General features: G+C 43.7%; 1 protein-coding gene across 7 annotated transcripts in view; it reads right to left on the bottom strand.

The window, feature by feature from the left end:
* The window catches only part of SPECC1 (sperm antigen with calponin homology and coiled-coil domains 1), an 84294-nt gene that overhangs the window by 46466 nt on the left and 20072 nt on the right, over nucleotides 1-17756 (bottom strand). For 6 of the 7 annotated variants that reach the window (XM_069033057.1, XM_069033058.1, XM_069033060.1 and 3 more), the window contains exons 2-3: nucleotides 17478-17654; nucleotides 15361-15496 (exon numbers count right to left, since the gene is read on the bottom strand). In XM_069033057.1, coding sequence (XP_068889158.1) covers nucleotides 15361-15496; nucleotides 17478-17645 — 304 coding nt within the window. In that variant the 5' untranslated portion in view covers nucleotides 17646-17654. Of the gene's footprint in view, nucleotides 1-5131; nucleotides 5329-15360; nucleotides 15497-17477; nucleotides 17655-17756 lie in introns of those variants that run through there. The other variant, XM_069033059.1, reaches the window with a different exon arrangement.

The raw sequence follows: 17756 nt of genomic DNA, 5'->3' as shown, positions 1-17756 counted from the left end.
ATCAAATTAAGTTCTCCTCAAGCAGTGCAGTACAAATGAAAACAGAGAAGTACTCTGCCTCAGTTGTACAGCCTCATGGTGTGCTGAAAACTACACTCCCTGTGGAAATCAGATTTTATGAAGAGTAAATTAGTAAAATTGGGGAAGAATTTAAAAGAGAAAAAAATAAGATTGATTACTTTGCTGAAATACTGGTAGAAGGTCCAGAACACAGGACTGCTTCTGAATAAACTCCTCAGTACCTCCAGAGCTCTGGCAGGTTTCAGCGGGAAGACCAAGGGACAATTTTTGCTCAAATTTCTTTGGCCAGCTCTACAACTGTAAGATCTTGAGGAGCCAAATATAGCCCAAATAAAAAGAAGCAAGCTTCTCTTTTTCTCCAAAAAGCATTATTCCCTTCTCCTTTCACCCTTTTCCCTCTTTCAAGTAATTTAATACTGTGTCAGAACCAACACAATCACAACTATCCCCTGGCTGTTTCCTCATTACTCTGTAGCTGTCAAGCACATTAACTAAACTAATGAAACAATCATCAAGAAAATTAGCTTTTACATTTACTATCATGTTAGATCTACCACTGGTAGGTCCTAAAACACCACCAGCACTGGGGCAAAAGCACAGTCCACAGATCTGGACTCACAGGACAAGTTCTTGCTGACCAGCTCATTCAGCAGAATTCCCAGAATCTCTCTGCCTTCATCCAAAAATGGCTTTGTTTTGCTGATGGAAATTAATCTCACACAAAATGCATAAACCACATCCTGCTGCCTGCCATGCCCTAAAAGTTCTTCTTGTAAAAGCTGTTGTCCTGCCCATGGAGAAAGTACTCCCACTCAGCACATCCTCCCAGCCAATGCAGAAAACTGCTGGGAAGGCCCTGTAGCGTAGCAGAACTTATTGATGATCTTTTCCATTAATTTAGCATTCATTAGCCTTTCAACTTGGAATCAGGGGACCTCAGATTATCACCTAACGCTGCCTCAGATAATTTCAGAGGTAAATTATTCACACTCATGACTAAATTCCTCTAAGAGGCCAGTCCAGACTGTGACAGTGTCTGGCTGTTCCCATTTCGCTGGCCTGGGAGCAGAGGAGACTCTGCCCCTGACTGACGTGTTTGTCAGTCCTTCTGAAATTATTTAATTGTGTCAGTCCTGTCAAGTCATCTCACAAGACCAATCAACAGAGCCAGCCCTCACTGGCCTTGGAAGAAAAGCTTAAGTCAAGTAAAAATTACCCTCCAGGGGAAAATAAACTTCTTCAATACCAGTTTAATCAGCAGTGTGTTACTACTCTGAAAAATGAGAGCATCTGTAAACCCCCCATGCAAGAATGACTTGTGGGAGGAAGAGGTGACTAAGGAATTAAACTATCCAGTGGAGAGCAAATTGTGGTTTGCTGGCTCCACTGGGAACAAAAGGTCTATGGCTCGCTGCCCGAGCTCCAAGAGGACATGACTTGCTGTCGGTATTTCCATGAAAGCTGTTACGTGATTCATTAGCTTTGCTGGCCCCTCTCTCCTCCCTCCCTTCCCCCCAACACCATCATTAAACTCATCTGGTCTCTCGAGCTCTTGCTTGGCAGAAATGGTGTTCTGACATCCAACAGAGTTAAAATGAACGGCTCCCATGTTTGAGAGAAAGGGAGGGAGGCAGATGAGGGAGACTAAAGACAGCACCCAGAAAAGATCTGACTACACACCCTGAAAACAAAGGACAGAAAGGACAAGAACATGTATTTCTACAATAGCATTTATCTTGAAATTCTTCTATGTTTTACACTGAAAAATCCCTTCCTCAAACCTCAAACGAAGCCACCCCTGGGCCAGGACAAAACAGACGTAAGAAAACAGATCAATACTGACTCAGTGCATGCACTGACACTTGATATTCTCATCCAAGCCATGTAAGCATGTTTTACAAATAAACACAATTCCAAAAAAAGCCTAACCCTTGGATAACCCCACCCATCACCTTGTTCCAACAAGAGAAGTTAACATTTCCCATTCAAACGATTCTTTCACCAAAGTTTTTGTGGGTATTGAGTCATTTTTTTTCCACCTCTTCCCAAAGATATTAATCATCCATCACCTGCAGATGTTTAGAGGATAAACACCCCCCATCACCGTGTCAACCAGTGTCAAAGAATGTCAGTGCTCCTGTTCAGAAATAACAGGAGGCCTCCCTGTTTCCAAGGCAAACTATGTTTGAAAGGCTTTCTCCCAATAAATACGGTGCACTGGATAATGCTGGATTCTTCTGTACAGCTCCCAGGAAATGTTCCAGCTATTCCACAGGTGCTCTGGCCTGTGTTTGTATACACTAATACTTCCTTTAGCTTGGACAGCCAGCTTCAAAAGCAGAAAACTAATTCTGCTGACAAACTGCTGCAATATTCACTCCTGTTTCACGTCATTTTCTACACTACTTTATAGGTGTTTTCATTCTAAAACCTCCACTGGTTTTAAAAATATGAATATTCAGAGCACTGGGGTATAGCAGGGACACCAACCACTTGCAAGAAGCAGAGTTTTGGCAAAAAAGAGATGCAAACTTGGGTCACACCCCACAAAGTTCTCACAAATGATTGTAAGAGTTGTTTAAAATAAGTTTTAAATTAGAAGCCAGGAAAAGCCTATAGAATATAATGTTATTACAAGCAATCGTCTCAAATCCTTGTTAGACACTCTTACACTCTTAGGAAGACAGAGATTAATTTGAGATGATACTGGGCTGTTAGTCTTGTCTTCTGTTCAAAACATTCCCATCGGACACCAGCAGTGGATTTCTTTCCTCTGTCTTCCCTTTTCCACAGTCCCTTGCTCAGGCAGTCCCATTTCTTTGTATTAATGTGTTACTTTCAACTGCTCAGTTTGGAGGCAACAATTTCCTTCCTGTTCCTGGACAGCACTGACCAGCCCACCCAGAATTTACACTTAATAGGAAAACCCACTAAAGTATATAATACTCTCATAAATAAGTGAAAGTAAGTATTTTACTTTAAATTATAACCTGTATGGTAACAGGATCAGATATTTAAAGACTTCAGTGCCCACTAACACCAAGAGGAGGAACAAAGCTGTCCCCAGTACCCCAAGATGGTAAGTTTGGGGTAAAAGAGAGGAGCCATAAGATGCCCATCAAATTTCCTAAGAGGGCAGATAAACAAGATGAATGTCGTGCCCAGGGAAACAGGTCAATTTGGTTGTCTGTCGCTAAAGCTGGCTCATGAGCTAGATCAACAAAGCAACCCATTCCTGAGGTTTAGCCTGGTTACTCCAAAACACGAGCTTAGGAGTACCACGTTCAAAATGCTGGTGTTCCTGAATGAGAGCTGAATTAAGTTCACTCAAGCAGAAACAAAACTCAGAGATACTACGACGTATCACATTCTGGTGTGAGAAGCAGGTTTTTGTATCCTAGCTGTCAAAAACCAACACAAACTCTGAGTTCCAAAGCCAGAGCTCTCACACACAATAAGGAATATATTGTCAGAATTTTTTTTTGTCAGCAGGAAAGTTCCTGACACTTTTTCATGGTTAAACATCAGAGTTTTGAACATGTAGTTCAATACAAAACACTGCTCTTCAGTCCTATTCATACCTTACGAACAGTGAGGCTGTTAACACAGGACTTAGTGCAGCCTACACTTAAAAACAGAATAGTTTAAAAACTGCTTAGGTGCAGCAGAAGTATAACTCTTTCCTCTTCAATAAAAAAATAAATCAAGAAAAAACAAAGGATGAAAGAGATTTTTCAAACCCACAGGGGGTCTGCACACTCATTTATCATCCGTGTTAATAGCAATAAGCTGTTCAAATGGCCCTGTGAAATCAGAGGCTGTTTGCTCCAACTGATCAGAAGTTAGCAGTGTATCTCCCGGGCTATTTATCCAGCTCTCCCTTAGTTTATTATCAGTACTACCCCTCCTAAATGACATTAACACGTTTAGCTCCAGCAAAACTCCGCTAGCTGGCAGTGGCCAGCGGATTTCGGGGGCTGGGGATGTAGGCAGCCATCCTTTCCAGCCTAAAGTTTAGCTTTCCCTTAGGGCAGCATTTCTTCTGGTGACTGGATACTGGCAGCTTTTGTGTTCTTCATTAGCGCGGTGATTAACATAGTGCTAGAGAGTTCTCACTACACCTCACTGCTGTTCCAGCACTCGCTGGCAGATCTATTGTGAGAGATCCCTGAGCAGCAATGCAGCCCTAGCTAACAATACCAGAGATCAGGTATATTTGTATTTACTCTTAATACCTACATATCTACCCGAAGTCATAGAAACCCCTGACCAAGCAATAACAACTTTAATGGGATTTTGTGAATGAAATTCCCATGGCAACAGCAAGAAACAGAGTGCCAGGAAATACAACCGATTGCGGTCTTATGTGTGTTAGAGGGTTCTAAATTCGGAAAGAAACTAAGAAATAAGCAGCAGAAATCAGTGGACCCACGGGGTTTCCCCCCTCATTCAGCATTTGAGAAACAAGCAAAATAAACCAGAAGGCAACCAAAGCAGCACTACGGCATCAGGAACAAATTAGCAGCCGTGCTGGGGTACGGTGCAGACATCTGGCACACGGGGAATGCGATCTACCTGATACCAGCTCTCAGCTTTCTATGAAATCTGCTCCTGATTAACATGCAGAACACTACACTTCTGAAAGGACAATGGTGGGAGACCTTCCACAAAGGCATCATTTCAAATTCTAAGGCCTGGAAAATTTCAGGCCTCAGGCCACGAACAATGGTGAAGGCTAACACAGCCAAGCTGCAGATCCTGACAAGTTCTGTGTATATCACTACATCGGCTTTGGACTTTTTAGCTGCATCGTGCAGACTATGCAAAAAAAAATAATCTGACAGCGAACAGGGTCCCTCCCTTGCAGGCGTTCTGCTCCAGAGGACTCCTTTCAGCAAAGCTTCCCTAAGGACGGTGCTGTGATCTCAGGTACGGAACGGCAGTAAAGCGCATTTACAAGGCAAACAGCAGCAGTGTCCCCAGCAGGCTGGAAGCCACCGGCGTTCGCCGTGACAACAGCCCTGTGCCGGCTCAGCGGGCGCCGGGCTCAGCCCCCGAGAACAAAACGCCATCCCCGCGGCTGCCGCCGCCCCCCGCCGCTCGCACACACCTTGCTCGTGCTCCTCCGCTCTGCCCGGCTGGTTGCCCATCTCCGGTGGCCGCCGGGCTCCTCCCGAGCTCCTTCAGGCCCCCGGCGCCCCGCTCATGCCCGGTCCCGGCGCGGACCTGCCTTGTCCCTCTGCCCCCGCTCCAGCCAAGTCCAGCGGGGCGCGGCAGGCAGCGCCTCGCTAGGAGCTGGCGGCAGAGCCGCGCTGCGGCCCCCGCCGAGGCAGCTGCGCCTCCGCCTCCTCCCTCATTCCGACCTCGCGCTCGGCGGGCCGGGCTGGGCAGGCAGCGAGCGGAGCGGGGCAGCGCCGGGGGACACCCAGCGGCCGCCGCGGGAACCGCAGCGCTCCGGCACGGGGGTCGCCCAGCGCCGCTGGAGCCGCGGTGCCCGGGCTCCGAGCCGGGAGCGACGCGCCGGCACCGGATTGAGCGGAGCCTGCCTGCCCTGGAACAGCCGTGGCGGACAGGGGGGGGATCGCACAGAGCCCGCTCCGGGCCATACAGCAGGATAGTTCTAAGCAAAACGCTGAAATGCGGCTGGGAGTGAAGGAGGGCAGAGGGGCCCTCGGCAGAGACCTGAGCAGCCAAATGCCTCTAAAGCAAAACCAACATTAATTTTCCACAATTTCACCACCCGAAGCATGCTTACGATGGAGCAAACAGACCCTGCCCACAGATCTAACTACACTGCTGAGCACAGCACTGACATGTCTGGGCAAGGGCAGCTCTTAACCGTCACAAAAATGAGGGGACCCAGTTTCAGAAATGCTCAGCATCTTGTGAAAACATAGATACCCAAAGGATGCTGAAATGAAGACTGGACTCCTCTGAAAACCTGACCGTGATTGAGAGCATGAGCCATTTCTGACAAGTCCCATCTATCAGATCTGCTCTGGTATCCTCTGGGGCTATGCTGGGGTCAGCCCAGCACTGTCAGCTGCTCTCAGCCTCCACTGGTGCTGAGAACAGCACAGCAGGTTCACATCTCTATTATATTAAACAACATACAGGATACACTGGATACTACTAAAGCCTATTGCTCTTTATTGAAGTAATTTCCAAATTTCCCTTCATACTAGTAAGCAAGCACTTCTTGATTACTTGCTTCATACAAGCACTAATAAAACAACAATCAAACCTGACAGCCACTACTACATCCAGACCTACAGCCACAAAGAGGAGCAGATTTCATATCATATCTCTATCATCAATATTTTTGCCTGTGATTGGCACTGCAAGAGCGGCTGCACAGGACAGGCCCACCCAGAGCCTGGGCAACAGCCCATCTTTCAAAAAAATCAGGGTGCTCCACACTCATGGAGCCCTGATGTACACGGGGAACAAGGATACTGAATGACTCCAGTGATCAGTTTCCACTATGTGGATAATTAACAGAAACATCTTGAGGCTTGTTGAAAAACAAGAGGGTTAAAAACAAATTCAGAAATAATAAACTAATGTGTCTCCCATACTCAAAACATCCTGAAACTAAAACATGGAGAATTAATCTAGTTGTGAATCCATCACTTCGAATAAAATATCTGGGGACCTTTCAATATGATAGAAGCAGAATTTTGCTAATATTTCAGTGTAATAGGATGAGCTCATTGTCAGTCTTAAGCTTTCCATTGTTCTTCTTCTGACACTTTATGGATGAAGTGAAAAGTTTTCATACAGCTGTCTATATTTGGATGACATTAAACAACTCCTGTCTGCTGCTGTCTTATGACATGTCAAACACAAAACGCTTTGTTTAATGAATAAGCCATCAAAGTTCTAGGAAAAGGAAACAATGATACTTCATTCTTTCTCTAAAAGTTGTCTTATGATGTCTTAAGTCTTATATCTTACTGTGGTGGGTACTGAGTCTGCCCTTTCCGAGGTACAGATGCAAACATCCTCCAACTGCTGTTGAAAGTATCTCCCCCAGAGATTTTCTTCCATTATAGACTTCTGCTTTTCTTCAACAGGACTCACCTGAGGGGCTGCATTAGCTGAGAGAGTCTGTTGGGCTGATAAATCCTGAAGCTGAGCACTTATTACTTCATCACCTGCTTTCTATTTCTGTAATCACAAAAGGGAATAGTCTAACAAGGCCCCAGTGCAGCACTGGTGCAAGCCTGGAGTAATTATAAAATGTAATCACTGAGTCAGAGCAAACACACCTGAAATCTGAGCACTGTAGAAGAGTCAGGACTGCAAGAACCAATCTGTTACTTTTGACAGTGGCACGAAACATAAGTCAGAACATTCTAACACCATGATAGGGAAAATGATGTCAGGCCAAAGACTTCTAGCCCAGGTCCATAACGAAAGGTAAAGCACAAATTTTTAAATACAGGTACAGCATGAGCAGAAGGCATGGATAAGAGATTACTGCTTAGGGAGCTTGCAGCTCAAGCTGAGGAAAAAGGAGGAACAGCAAGCATGGCATGGGGACTAGGTAATCAATTACAAGAGATGCATGGCTAAATCTTTAGGCAGCTACTTGTTACCTGAACATTTTACATTACCTTCCCTTCCTCTTCAGTAATAAAGGTATAAAAATGAATGAATGAATTTCATCCCTATAATGCAGATTAGCTGGTCTCTTCCTAGGCGTGAAGCTTGACTCATCCCTTTGCACTTTGTTGAACTGCCAGTAAAACTTCACAAACACTCCTCTCCTATATAGTGAGAATAGGAATGAATTACTGAAGGTGTGACATACATAATTCTTTCATCTCTCTAGTCAAATGACAGGACTTACTTGCCAGGCATAACCTTTCTTTGCATCCTACTCACAACACAGCAAATGAATGAGTGTAGCTTCTGTTCAAGCTGTAATCCATGCTCACAAGAACAAGTGTGAATATGCCACCAAATCTCAGATTTGGAGTGACCAGGTAGCTGACAGTCTCTCCAGAAGGCTGAGGTCTAAACAAGTTACAGATACTGATGCTGGAGTAAACAGAATGGGCCCTTAGCACGGGCATCATGAACACCAAAGTTCACACTATCACACTCTCCTTCTTCCACTGATGCTAAAGATTTTACGAGCACCAAGTACTTAAGCAGCAGGGAAAATAAATCTACAGAAATTGTGTATCATTCCCAGTAGTTGACCCCAAAAGATTAGGAATATAACATCTAGAGCTGAATCCCAGATGAGCAATAGCTTTTTTTAACCATGCTAGAAACAAATTTTTTGTAGTGAAGATATTTGGTGAGGTCACAGTTCATGGCACAGACCAACAGCCTTCTAGAAACCCATCTGAGATGGAGCTGTCAATCCCCCTCCTCTTGCTTTACAGTATTAAAATCTAATGTAAGCCAAAAGCTGCTGAAAAAAAAACAGTGGAAAAAAAAATACTACAAGGAATGCCAAGCCCTCCCCGATCTGCATACTTGTCAGACCAGGCCAGCTTTGCACTCCTTTCCTTCTCCCTCCCATTCTTTAAGTGCAAACACAATGGCTCTCTGCCAAGGCACACTGGCTGCAATACATTCAGGCCCAGAGAATTTGTGTTAAGGATCATTTCTCTTCAAACCAGCTGAAGGAAAGCTGATAATTAACCTAGGGCAGGTAGTCAGAGCAAGGTTGTGTTGACTTTGCTGAACAAATTCAGTGAAAAAGCCTGAAAAGAAATTAAAACAAGCTGAGAGAGCCTAGATTTGTGCTATTCCTGGAGCATCCAGGCATGCTTCCCTCTCTGTTTAGGTGTCCCTAACAGGGCTTTTGGGATCACCACAGTTCCCTTACAGCTGTAATGGATCCTCCCTATACATGTTGGCTTGAGCCAATTAACTGTCAACAATTTAATGAGTTAAGTCATTACAGCCTTCAAGATTTAGCATTTCAGTATCCCTACCACACACACTGAATCCTCTTAACTGGCTCAGGTCCCAGAGGGGCCCACGTGTGCCAACAAAGTCATTCTCAGGAGAATACACAGAGGAAAGTGTCTCTGTCACAGGTGGTTTTAACAAGAAGCTGACTGCAGAATCTTGGAATGTGTTAATAAAGATTCAGCACAGGAAATGTAAATTCTGCAGTAGATTAGGACAGCAAGAAAACTGAAAAAGGTACATTCTGCAGACAGTGCTGTCAGCAGAAGTTAATTCCTACTTGTTTAATAATGCAAGATGACTGCAGCCAGCCTGTGAATGCCTCTCAAAAAGTCTGTTACCCATAACAGGATCAGGTATCAGAAATCCTACCAGACAGCCTCTGAAATGCAATGGTCTCACTACACCCCCAGTTATAAAAGAGGAAAAAGATGCCTGAAGAACAGTCATGTGAAACAGCCCCACTCCCAGCCATTCTGGGATGCAGAACTATCCACGGCTTAGGGAAGGAAAGAGCAAAGCTTCAAAGAACATGGAAAACAAAAGCATACAGGAACATTTTCAGCAAAGGCATCAGCAATCAACAACTGTATTTGCAGGCCATGGCAAGAAAAAAATCCTTGTGAGAAGAATTAAGAGAAACTTGACAAGTAGCAGTCATAACCTAAATCTGGAATGCCAAATTTGATATACCTCAAATCTTGAGCTTTCCCTTTGGAGGATAGTGAGTGAAATCTTCTAAACTGGTGCTGAAACTCACTCTGACTACTTGACACCTGGGGAATCACACAGAGAGGAAACCTTTTGCTAAGGAATGTCAGGGAGGTTCAGGTTCATGTTTGTAGCAATATGTTAAACATCCTTGCAGATATTGAGAGGTGTGGGTAGATGTCAATATGCATATCCAGCTGCATGTAGAGCTGTGGATGTAAATGCAGACACATTTCCATTCCTTTGCCTGTTCAATTCCTGAAGCACTTCTTGCCAATTTGAATAACAGCCTGACAAAGCAATATTTTGAGTCTTCCTTTCCTTTTTATACACCTTTTGGAGCTAGAATCTCTTTGTAAGAAAGAATAATTATGCAAGATCTGTGTCTTGTACCTGGAAGGGGGGGGGGGGGGGGGGCAAAATGCAAGTGGCTTTCCAGATGAGGTTTTGAAGCATATTTACAGCTCCTGGGAAAGCCCAGATGAACTCAGCCATTTGGTTGCAGTGAAGCCTGGTGGAACAGAACATACCGATCTCATTAACGTCCCTCACACTTGGCACTATCGTTCACAAGAAAAATGAGACAGTAACGAGCCTCAATGCAAAGTGCAGCAACCTCTCCCAAACCTATAGCAGTGCTTTGATGTGACAGATCACAAAAAGCAGGCGCTGTCAAAAGCTGATGTATGGCAGAGTAAAAAGGCCCCAAGGTCAGAGAGCTGTCCTTCAAAAGCAATCACTTTCCTTTTTCCTGTCCTAATTGGGGTGCATTAGCATCTTATGAACTACTAAATTGTCAGTTGGATTTTTTTTTTCAAGGATTTTTTTTTAAAGAAAGCTTTTATTTAAAAGATAGTTTCTTGAATTTTCTGGCTGCGGAGGGACAGCTTCTGGTCTGGATTAGCTTCAAATTAATCTGAATTTTTACCCTACATCAGAAAGTGGCACACACTCACCAAGCAGGGAAGTTAGCTGAAAGAAGACAGTAAATTTGATGAAGTCCATTTATCACTATCAAATAGCAAGCTGAAAATGACAATTCTATGAACGTGCATGAAGCTCTGAAACCTGCAGTGAGCCACATTTTCAATTTTGCTGGGAAAGAAGCATATCTAATGAGCTGTGTGCAATAAAACCATACACCAGTCTCCCCTCTGGAATCAGCCACAGGTGAACAAGTCTCACCAGTGATATTCAAGCTTTCCCAGCACTGACAGCAGTGCTGGCAGGGGCCAGTTGGCCTCATTTAGTTAAAGCCTTTCTTTTCTGAGTATCAGCACTATGTACACAGAAAAGCTGCAAGCAGCTGTTTTAAGAGGCAAATCAAGACTTTTCACATAAACTACAAGAAAAGCAAACAATGATGGACAAATGGAGTCATGGTATGTGCTCTACTAGCACTTGGAAGGAATTGAAAATACACAGGTATCATATTTAGTCACTGGGACATTAACTCTGATTCTTGGGCAGGAATGTGGATGACAAATCACAGAAAAACTCATCAAAACAGAGCCCCTCCTTATTGCAGCTAAAGATTGTTCAACCCAATATAACCTTCAGGCCCTTCTATAGCTTTCACTGATTACGCCACATTTCTTGATACTTTTGTTTCCCTGTTTAATTTGCTGGGTTTATTACAACAGTCTGTGTTGCACAGCAGCTTCATTTCCAATGCTGGCAATGTTCCTTTCTGGGATTAGCAGCTTTTGTCCAGGTAACCTGCAGAGTTCAGAGCCTCGACATGAGATGCTGAGGAGATAATTGAAACTCTTAATATCTTTGAGCTCCCCTCCCCTATGCTCCTGGATTGGCACCATCTCCAGCCTTGGATGTGGATCAACTCAGCAGGAACACACAGAAAGCAACAAGCTTTTGTTATTTTGGCTGAAAACTCAGGCCAAGTATTGATTTTTCCCATTTTATGCATTAAAATAAATGGTAATTTCTGATGGAGGAGGGGGTGACACAGCAGGCCACCCCTCACAGTCCTGCTGGCATCTTGGCTTCTCCTAGCCTCCAAAGATGTAACACATTCCACTGTCACTGTGGGAAGGTGTGGCACCTGTCTCCTGGTCTGGGCTTTAGAGAGAACCTGAGCTTGTCAGCAAAACAACCAGAATTTCTAAAAGTACTGAGGTAGGTGATAATAGCATTGTTATTGACAGTTACCTATTGTTTCTGAGGCAAAAATCAAGCTGTCTATAGAGATTTAGCCTGTATTTAGCTTTAAAAAATAAGCTGATGAAGCAGCCTGAGAAAACAAAGTACAGCTATCTCTTAATTACATTTCAAGGATAACTGATACCTCATATTGGAGCTGGCAGCACTCGATATAAAAATCAATATATTTCTGAGAAATGGGAATGGCTGAAATATTCTCAATGCTTTTGGATGATGTGTGACTGGACTGTGCCATGCCCACATCCTGGCTCTCTCTCTTTTCTGATGTCCAGCATAAGACTCCTTTTGGTTCCTGTCCAACCTGACAGATAATAGCAGCTGTCACTGAAATCACATCAAAGCAGCACAGGAACATGATTAAACCAGACAGCCTCCAGGGAAGTTTTCAGAAAGTGCTTGAACTGGGAGTTTGTAGGGACTGAATGACAGAGCAAGGATTTGGAATGACTTCCAGGCTCCATTGAGAAAGTAATTTCACCTGCCTGAACCTCAAATTTTCCATTTGCATACCAGTCCTGCCATGCAGTGCTCTTCCTGAGAGGTATATGATCACATAAGAAGCTTTGAAATTCTCTGTGAAATTGCATTTTTTAAGGTTATTTGGCTTGCAGACCTCAAAGGAGCAGAATCTGAAGTCATTGATTTCCTACAACCCTGAACCTTAGGAGAAGAGAGTCCTAGTTTCTCATGAATATACAAACTTCTCTATTTATACATTTCACAATCATTTCTTTACTATATGGCTTCATAGCCTGGATGGCTTTACAAGTGCATGCATTAAAATCAATATTTTCCAAGATCAGTGAACTCTTCCTCCTGTTCCACAATTTTCACAGCTCTTTTTCATCTACTGAGACACTAAAAACAATGCCAGACCTCTGTAAGCTTGGTTTTAACAAACCCAAATGGCTACTTCAGGACAGCACATGGGAAGACATTACACTGAGGATAAGGAAGCTGAATACAAGACATTTATTTCTCCCTGTGTGTCATTTCCCACTGCCTAGGATTTCAAAACTGCCAAGCAGTTACAAAACCAAACATCACAGCACAGAACTTCCAGCCAGAATCAGTCTCCAGCTCCATTTGCTCAACTCCACTCGCCAAGGATGGGTACATGGGCTTGGCCTCATCCCCCTTTAAGTTGTTTATGACTTACTGTGTTGGCTCCCAACAGGACAGACAGGGGTAATTCCATCAATAAAAGGGTGGAATAAATAACTGAAACTCCACCAAGGGCAGCGTAGAAACAGCTCTATTTAAACAACCAATCTTGAGGTCAATTATTTATTATCTGCAGCATTTGGCACATGTGTTATTGCTCAAGGTCAACACACAAATGGTGGACAGCCACACCTAAAGAAGAAAGAAACCTAAGCTTTTTTATTTCCATACCTTTTTCCCTTTAATTTCTCTCACCCAAGACTATAATACCAACTGAGTACCACCAGAGTATTAGTATTCTATTTGTTCCAGAGTGGCTGGAACTAATAGAATATAATTTCAGCAAAATAATCAATTCACTCACTTGAGTAACAGACAAAGAGAGCCCAACCTAAAGCAAAAACAAGGGGGAGAAATAATGCCTGCAGCCAGGACATGAAATGAAAACACAGAACAGATGAAGGCCATCAAAGAAACCAAAGAAAGTGGTTTCAGAATAAATTTCTAGATTTACACATTTGGCTACATACACAAACATCTGCATTTCCCAGCTACTGGAACATTCTCACTTGGATTAGCTCCACAGTCAGCATTGCATCTTGATCACAATCAGACTATTTGGGATGCCATTGCAATAAAATATAGCAGCTGAAAACGTTCTCCCCTTTCCTCCTTCTGTTCCCTGGAACACGCTGTGCCCTCTGTCATACTCACTGTTAGTTCTCCTAGCAACAATACACCATTTTAGTGGGACTATTGGTATTTTTTTCAGTGTGACAAAATATTTAGCTTGTAGCCTTGCTTACTAAGATCAAGCACCTTCCAGTGGCCCTGACAGTGACACATTCTCAGAATATAGCTGGATTTCCAAGCACTCTTTTGAACTATGAAACCACTGTAAAAACAGACATGTAAGGCACTGTACACCCACTTATAATAATCCCCATAAGAGCTGGGACAGTTCTAAGTTAAAAAAAATTTTAGAGGGGTAGCACATATATTCTTAGTGTTTATCTACACACTTGTACTCTTTTCATTCTGCATTAATATTCCCATTCATACTTCTAGAAATGCTGATGCCAAGCAATAGATGATGTTATATCCAATGATGCAATTTAAAGTGGCAAAGCAATACCCAGATGTAACTTGACCTCCATAAACCATTTCAGGCTTTGTATTTAAAGTAGTCATCATCATAAATCTCCCTCCTCCAATCCCAGTTATTATAGCTGCATGCAGAAGAGGGCTCTCTATTCCAGTGCTTGTGTTTTGGTATCTGACATACGTATTCCATTCTGGAATCCCTGCAGTGCTGTTTCCCTGGCTGCATTCCCAGGATCCTGTGCTGCATCATCTGTACAGGTTTTCTTCTCCCTGCGTGGCTCCTCCCAAGCATCATGCCTCTTTATTGGCTTGTGAATCCCAAATTCCTTTGGATACAGCTAGTCACTATTAAACTTGAGGATTTACACACTGATTAACAGCAGAATGGGGTCTGTCTTTGGGTTACTATGAAACATTTGTGCTTACAAGACACATCATTTTCTTCCAGGGGTATATAAAGGTTTTTATACTTTCTTTTCTTAAAGAAATCTCTCTCTGAGAGTAACATTGTTCTGTCACACAGCCAAAACCTGCAGAGGCTGTGACAAATAGGGAGGTCATGGTCAAATTTAATAAGAGCTCACATTCCCTTGGAAATGCCACCAGGGAGCAGACAAAAGCAAGCATTTGCTGAGCTCCTGGGGGACAGCAGAGCGTTTGCACTGAAGCCCTTGGTATGCAGATGGTGTCACTGCCTCTCGAAACAGGCTTAGGTCTGAAACCTATGGGAATTAGCTGATGGGGCTGAGGCTGCTGGGGAGAGCGTGCCCCGGGGTAGCTCGGGCTGCACGTGAGGATGCCCAGGGCTGGCTCTTTGCTCTCACGCCTCTGCCGTGTCCCAGGAGCAGCGGGGAACCAGCTCTGCTCACTCAGTAGAGGGAGAAATTGTTGATAAATGGGGAAAACGTCAGAGGGCAAGCTCTCCACTGCAGTACTGCTCTGGAGACGGGGGGCTGGGTCCACCCCGCCCCGGCCAGCCCGGACCCACAGCCGGGACGAGCGCGGGCCACCGGCGCCACCGCCTGGCTACTGGGGCTGCCCAGGCTCCTAAAACCATCCAGCGCCTCCCTTTGAAGCTCAATTCCCTGGCTCGTGGGGTGTAGGGTGCAAGGCACAGCGTCCTGTGGCTGCGACAGGGGGAAAGGCACGGCTGTGCTGCAAGGGGGCTAGGGAACACTGCAGGGAGCTTGGCACACCAAGTGACACTCAGAGCACGGGGCTGTCCTCCAGAGTCTCTGTGCCTACCTGGGCTGGGCTTCAGCCGACTCTCAGCAAGCTCAGAAATTGCTCCAGTTGTGATGGTCTTCTTCAGCCTGGAGACTCCCGAAGCTGCTGCTGCCCCAGGTTTTGTGAGCGTGTCCTCACTGCTCGCCCGCTTCAGCTGCGACACAGAGGGTGGAACAGGTCAGGACCCTGAATATTCCCATCAATTAGTTCAAAATGCAAGATTCCTTGGGAAAAAATTAACATTTCCATACCATAACCCCATGGGAATATTGCCTTGATAACTGGACTACATAGTTTTTGTATTTGCTTTGCATTCCAGGTTTTTGTGAAGTGGGTTAAGAGATAAAACACTGTTCCAACGATGAAGAATGAAAATAGGAAAGACTGTTCAAAAATGCAAATAATTAAAAAGCAAGGAGAAAATAGTTTACAGGAATAGTCTACTGGCAACTGGCAACTTTTTGGGAAGGAATCTCTGGTGACACAAGTCTGCTCTAAGTGCCTACTCAGGAAACTCATGGAACACAAGTACAAGGTAAGATTCAAGGAGAAACACTGAAATTATCTTGCTTCAGCAAGCAGAAGTTGTAGTTTATCTCAGAACTTTGGTCAGCTGATTTCCCATTTGTGTGCCCTCTAGTAACAGTCTCTAATTAATTTCAGGAAAAATACTTAAAGTATTTTAAAACCAAAGCTTTGCAGAGTCTCCCCAGAGCAGTAGTTTTTCTATACTTTTGAGTTTGTGGACACCTAAAGTGTTTTCTCAAATGAAAATTCACTTTCTTTGAAGCTGTCCAGTGACACCCGGGGGTCCCTGAACCACAGGCTGAAAACCACTGCTGGGTTAAGAGAAAAGACAGCACACAACAAGCACTGTTCCTATTTAGTGGTTCCTGAACGTGAAACATTTAAGCAAAATGAAATCTTTCAACTCTAATTCCTTCTCCTTTTCATCTCCTCCTCTGACTCAGAGTCTGTGGTTTCCTGGACCCTGTGAGCCCATAAGTTTCAATAGCTGAAGTGTTGATGTGCTCCAGGATACCAAACAATGAACGTTTTGCCTTCTGGCAGAGGTTTTGTCAGCTCACTCTGAGGAGGAGAATGGAACAACCTGACTTGCTGACCTTTAGAGAATTCTGAAGTCTCTCTGAAGTAATTTCTTCAATGTGTTCTTTCCTATAGCAGCAACTATGGTGTCTTTTCTACTCCCTTTCTTCAAGGAAGCCACTTTGATGATTTTGAATTTGCAGCTGGACGACAATTTGAAGGTATTAGCTGTCATTAGGAAGAAATCTCTCCACAATTAACACTAAATTTAACAAATCAATCGTATCAGATTTCCTGATTAGTCTCCTCAGCAGCATTCCTTCAGAGATGCTGCCTCAACCACACCGCACAACCTGCCTGGAGCACCAGACTGAAATCTCCTATTAATGAGTGCATCTGGGAGTCTACACAGCAAGTTAAATAAATTAATCCTTTCCTTGAAAAACTGTGACAATTAATGAAGATTTAATCAAGAGGAGATCTAAATGCTGTACCCTGCAATGTGCTGTTCACTAATCTTTGTTACTGGGAACAGTTACAACCTTGGTCTGGATTTGGATGACCAGGTTATTTCTCTTTGCTGGCTGCAAGGGTGCAGATGCAGCAGCATTTCAGGTGTATTACTCCATTTCCTTAAAAACATTACTTTGACAGAAGTTTCTGCTATTTTTAAAATATATCTTTATAGAAAAATAGGATTCATAAAATGCATTTGTTACATTGCAACATCTGCTGTTAATATGTTTTTTACCTTGAAGGGAGAGGCACAGGTTTTTAGGAATGCTGGAAATTCATTAATAAATCTCTTTGAATTTCTTTACATGTGTAGCTATCAGCTGAACTAAGAATTTGCCATTTGTTTTTCTCCATCTTCAAAGTGTAGGCAATTCCCTCACCCACAGAGCGTACAGAAGCAGTGTCTCCCCCAGTACATGCAAAACACTTTCAGAAATGTGTATTAATCTAATATACAACAAAATTTAGGTCTCCCTACACTTAATACAGTGGGTGTAGTAGTCTGAGGACTAAACCAAATCTTTAACCTGCAACAAGACTGGAATGCTTGAACAGTCTCCATGGATTAGTACCTTGCTGAGCCGGGATTCAAAGGCAAGGGAAGTGGAGGACTTGGATGTCTTCATTCCTGTGGAGGTGGTGGAAAGAGGTTTTACTCTGTCAACCCCATGGCTCCCTTGCTTTGCTATTGTGCTCCAAGGCCTGGCACTACTCTTCATTTTCTTCTCAAGTAACTCCATCTACAGACTCTAAAAAAAAAAAAAAAAAGAAAATGTTTATATGTATTTATACACTCTCACAAAAATATAAGTTGTCTTTATGTGACCTGAAAGGGTAACAGAGATATCTGG

Source organism: Aphelocoma coerulescens, chromosome 19 (assembly GCF_041296385.1).
Source record: "Aphelocoma coerulescens isolate FSJ_1873_10779 chromosome 19, UR_Acoe_1.0, whole genome shotgun sequence".
Taxonomy (NCBI): domain Eukaryota; kingdom Metazoa; phylum Chordata; class Aves; order Passeriformes; family Corvidae; genus Aphelocoma; species Aphelocoma coerulescens.
Note: the sequence above shows the minus strand (reverse complement) of the source record. Positions and strands in the feature narration are given on the sequence as shown.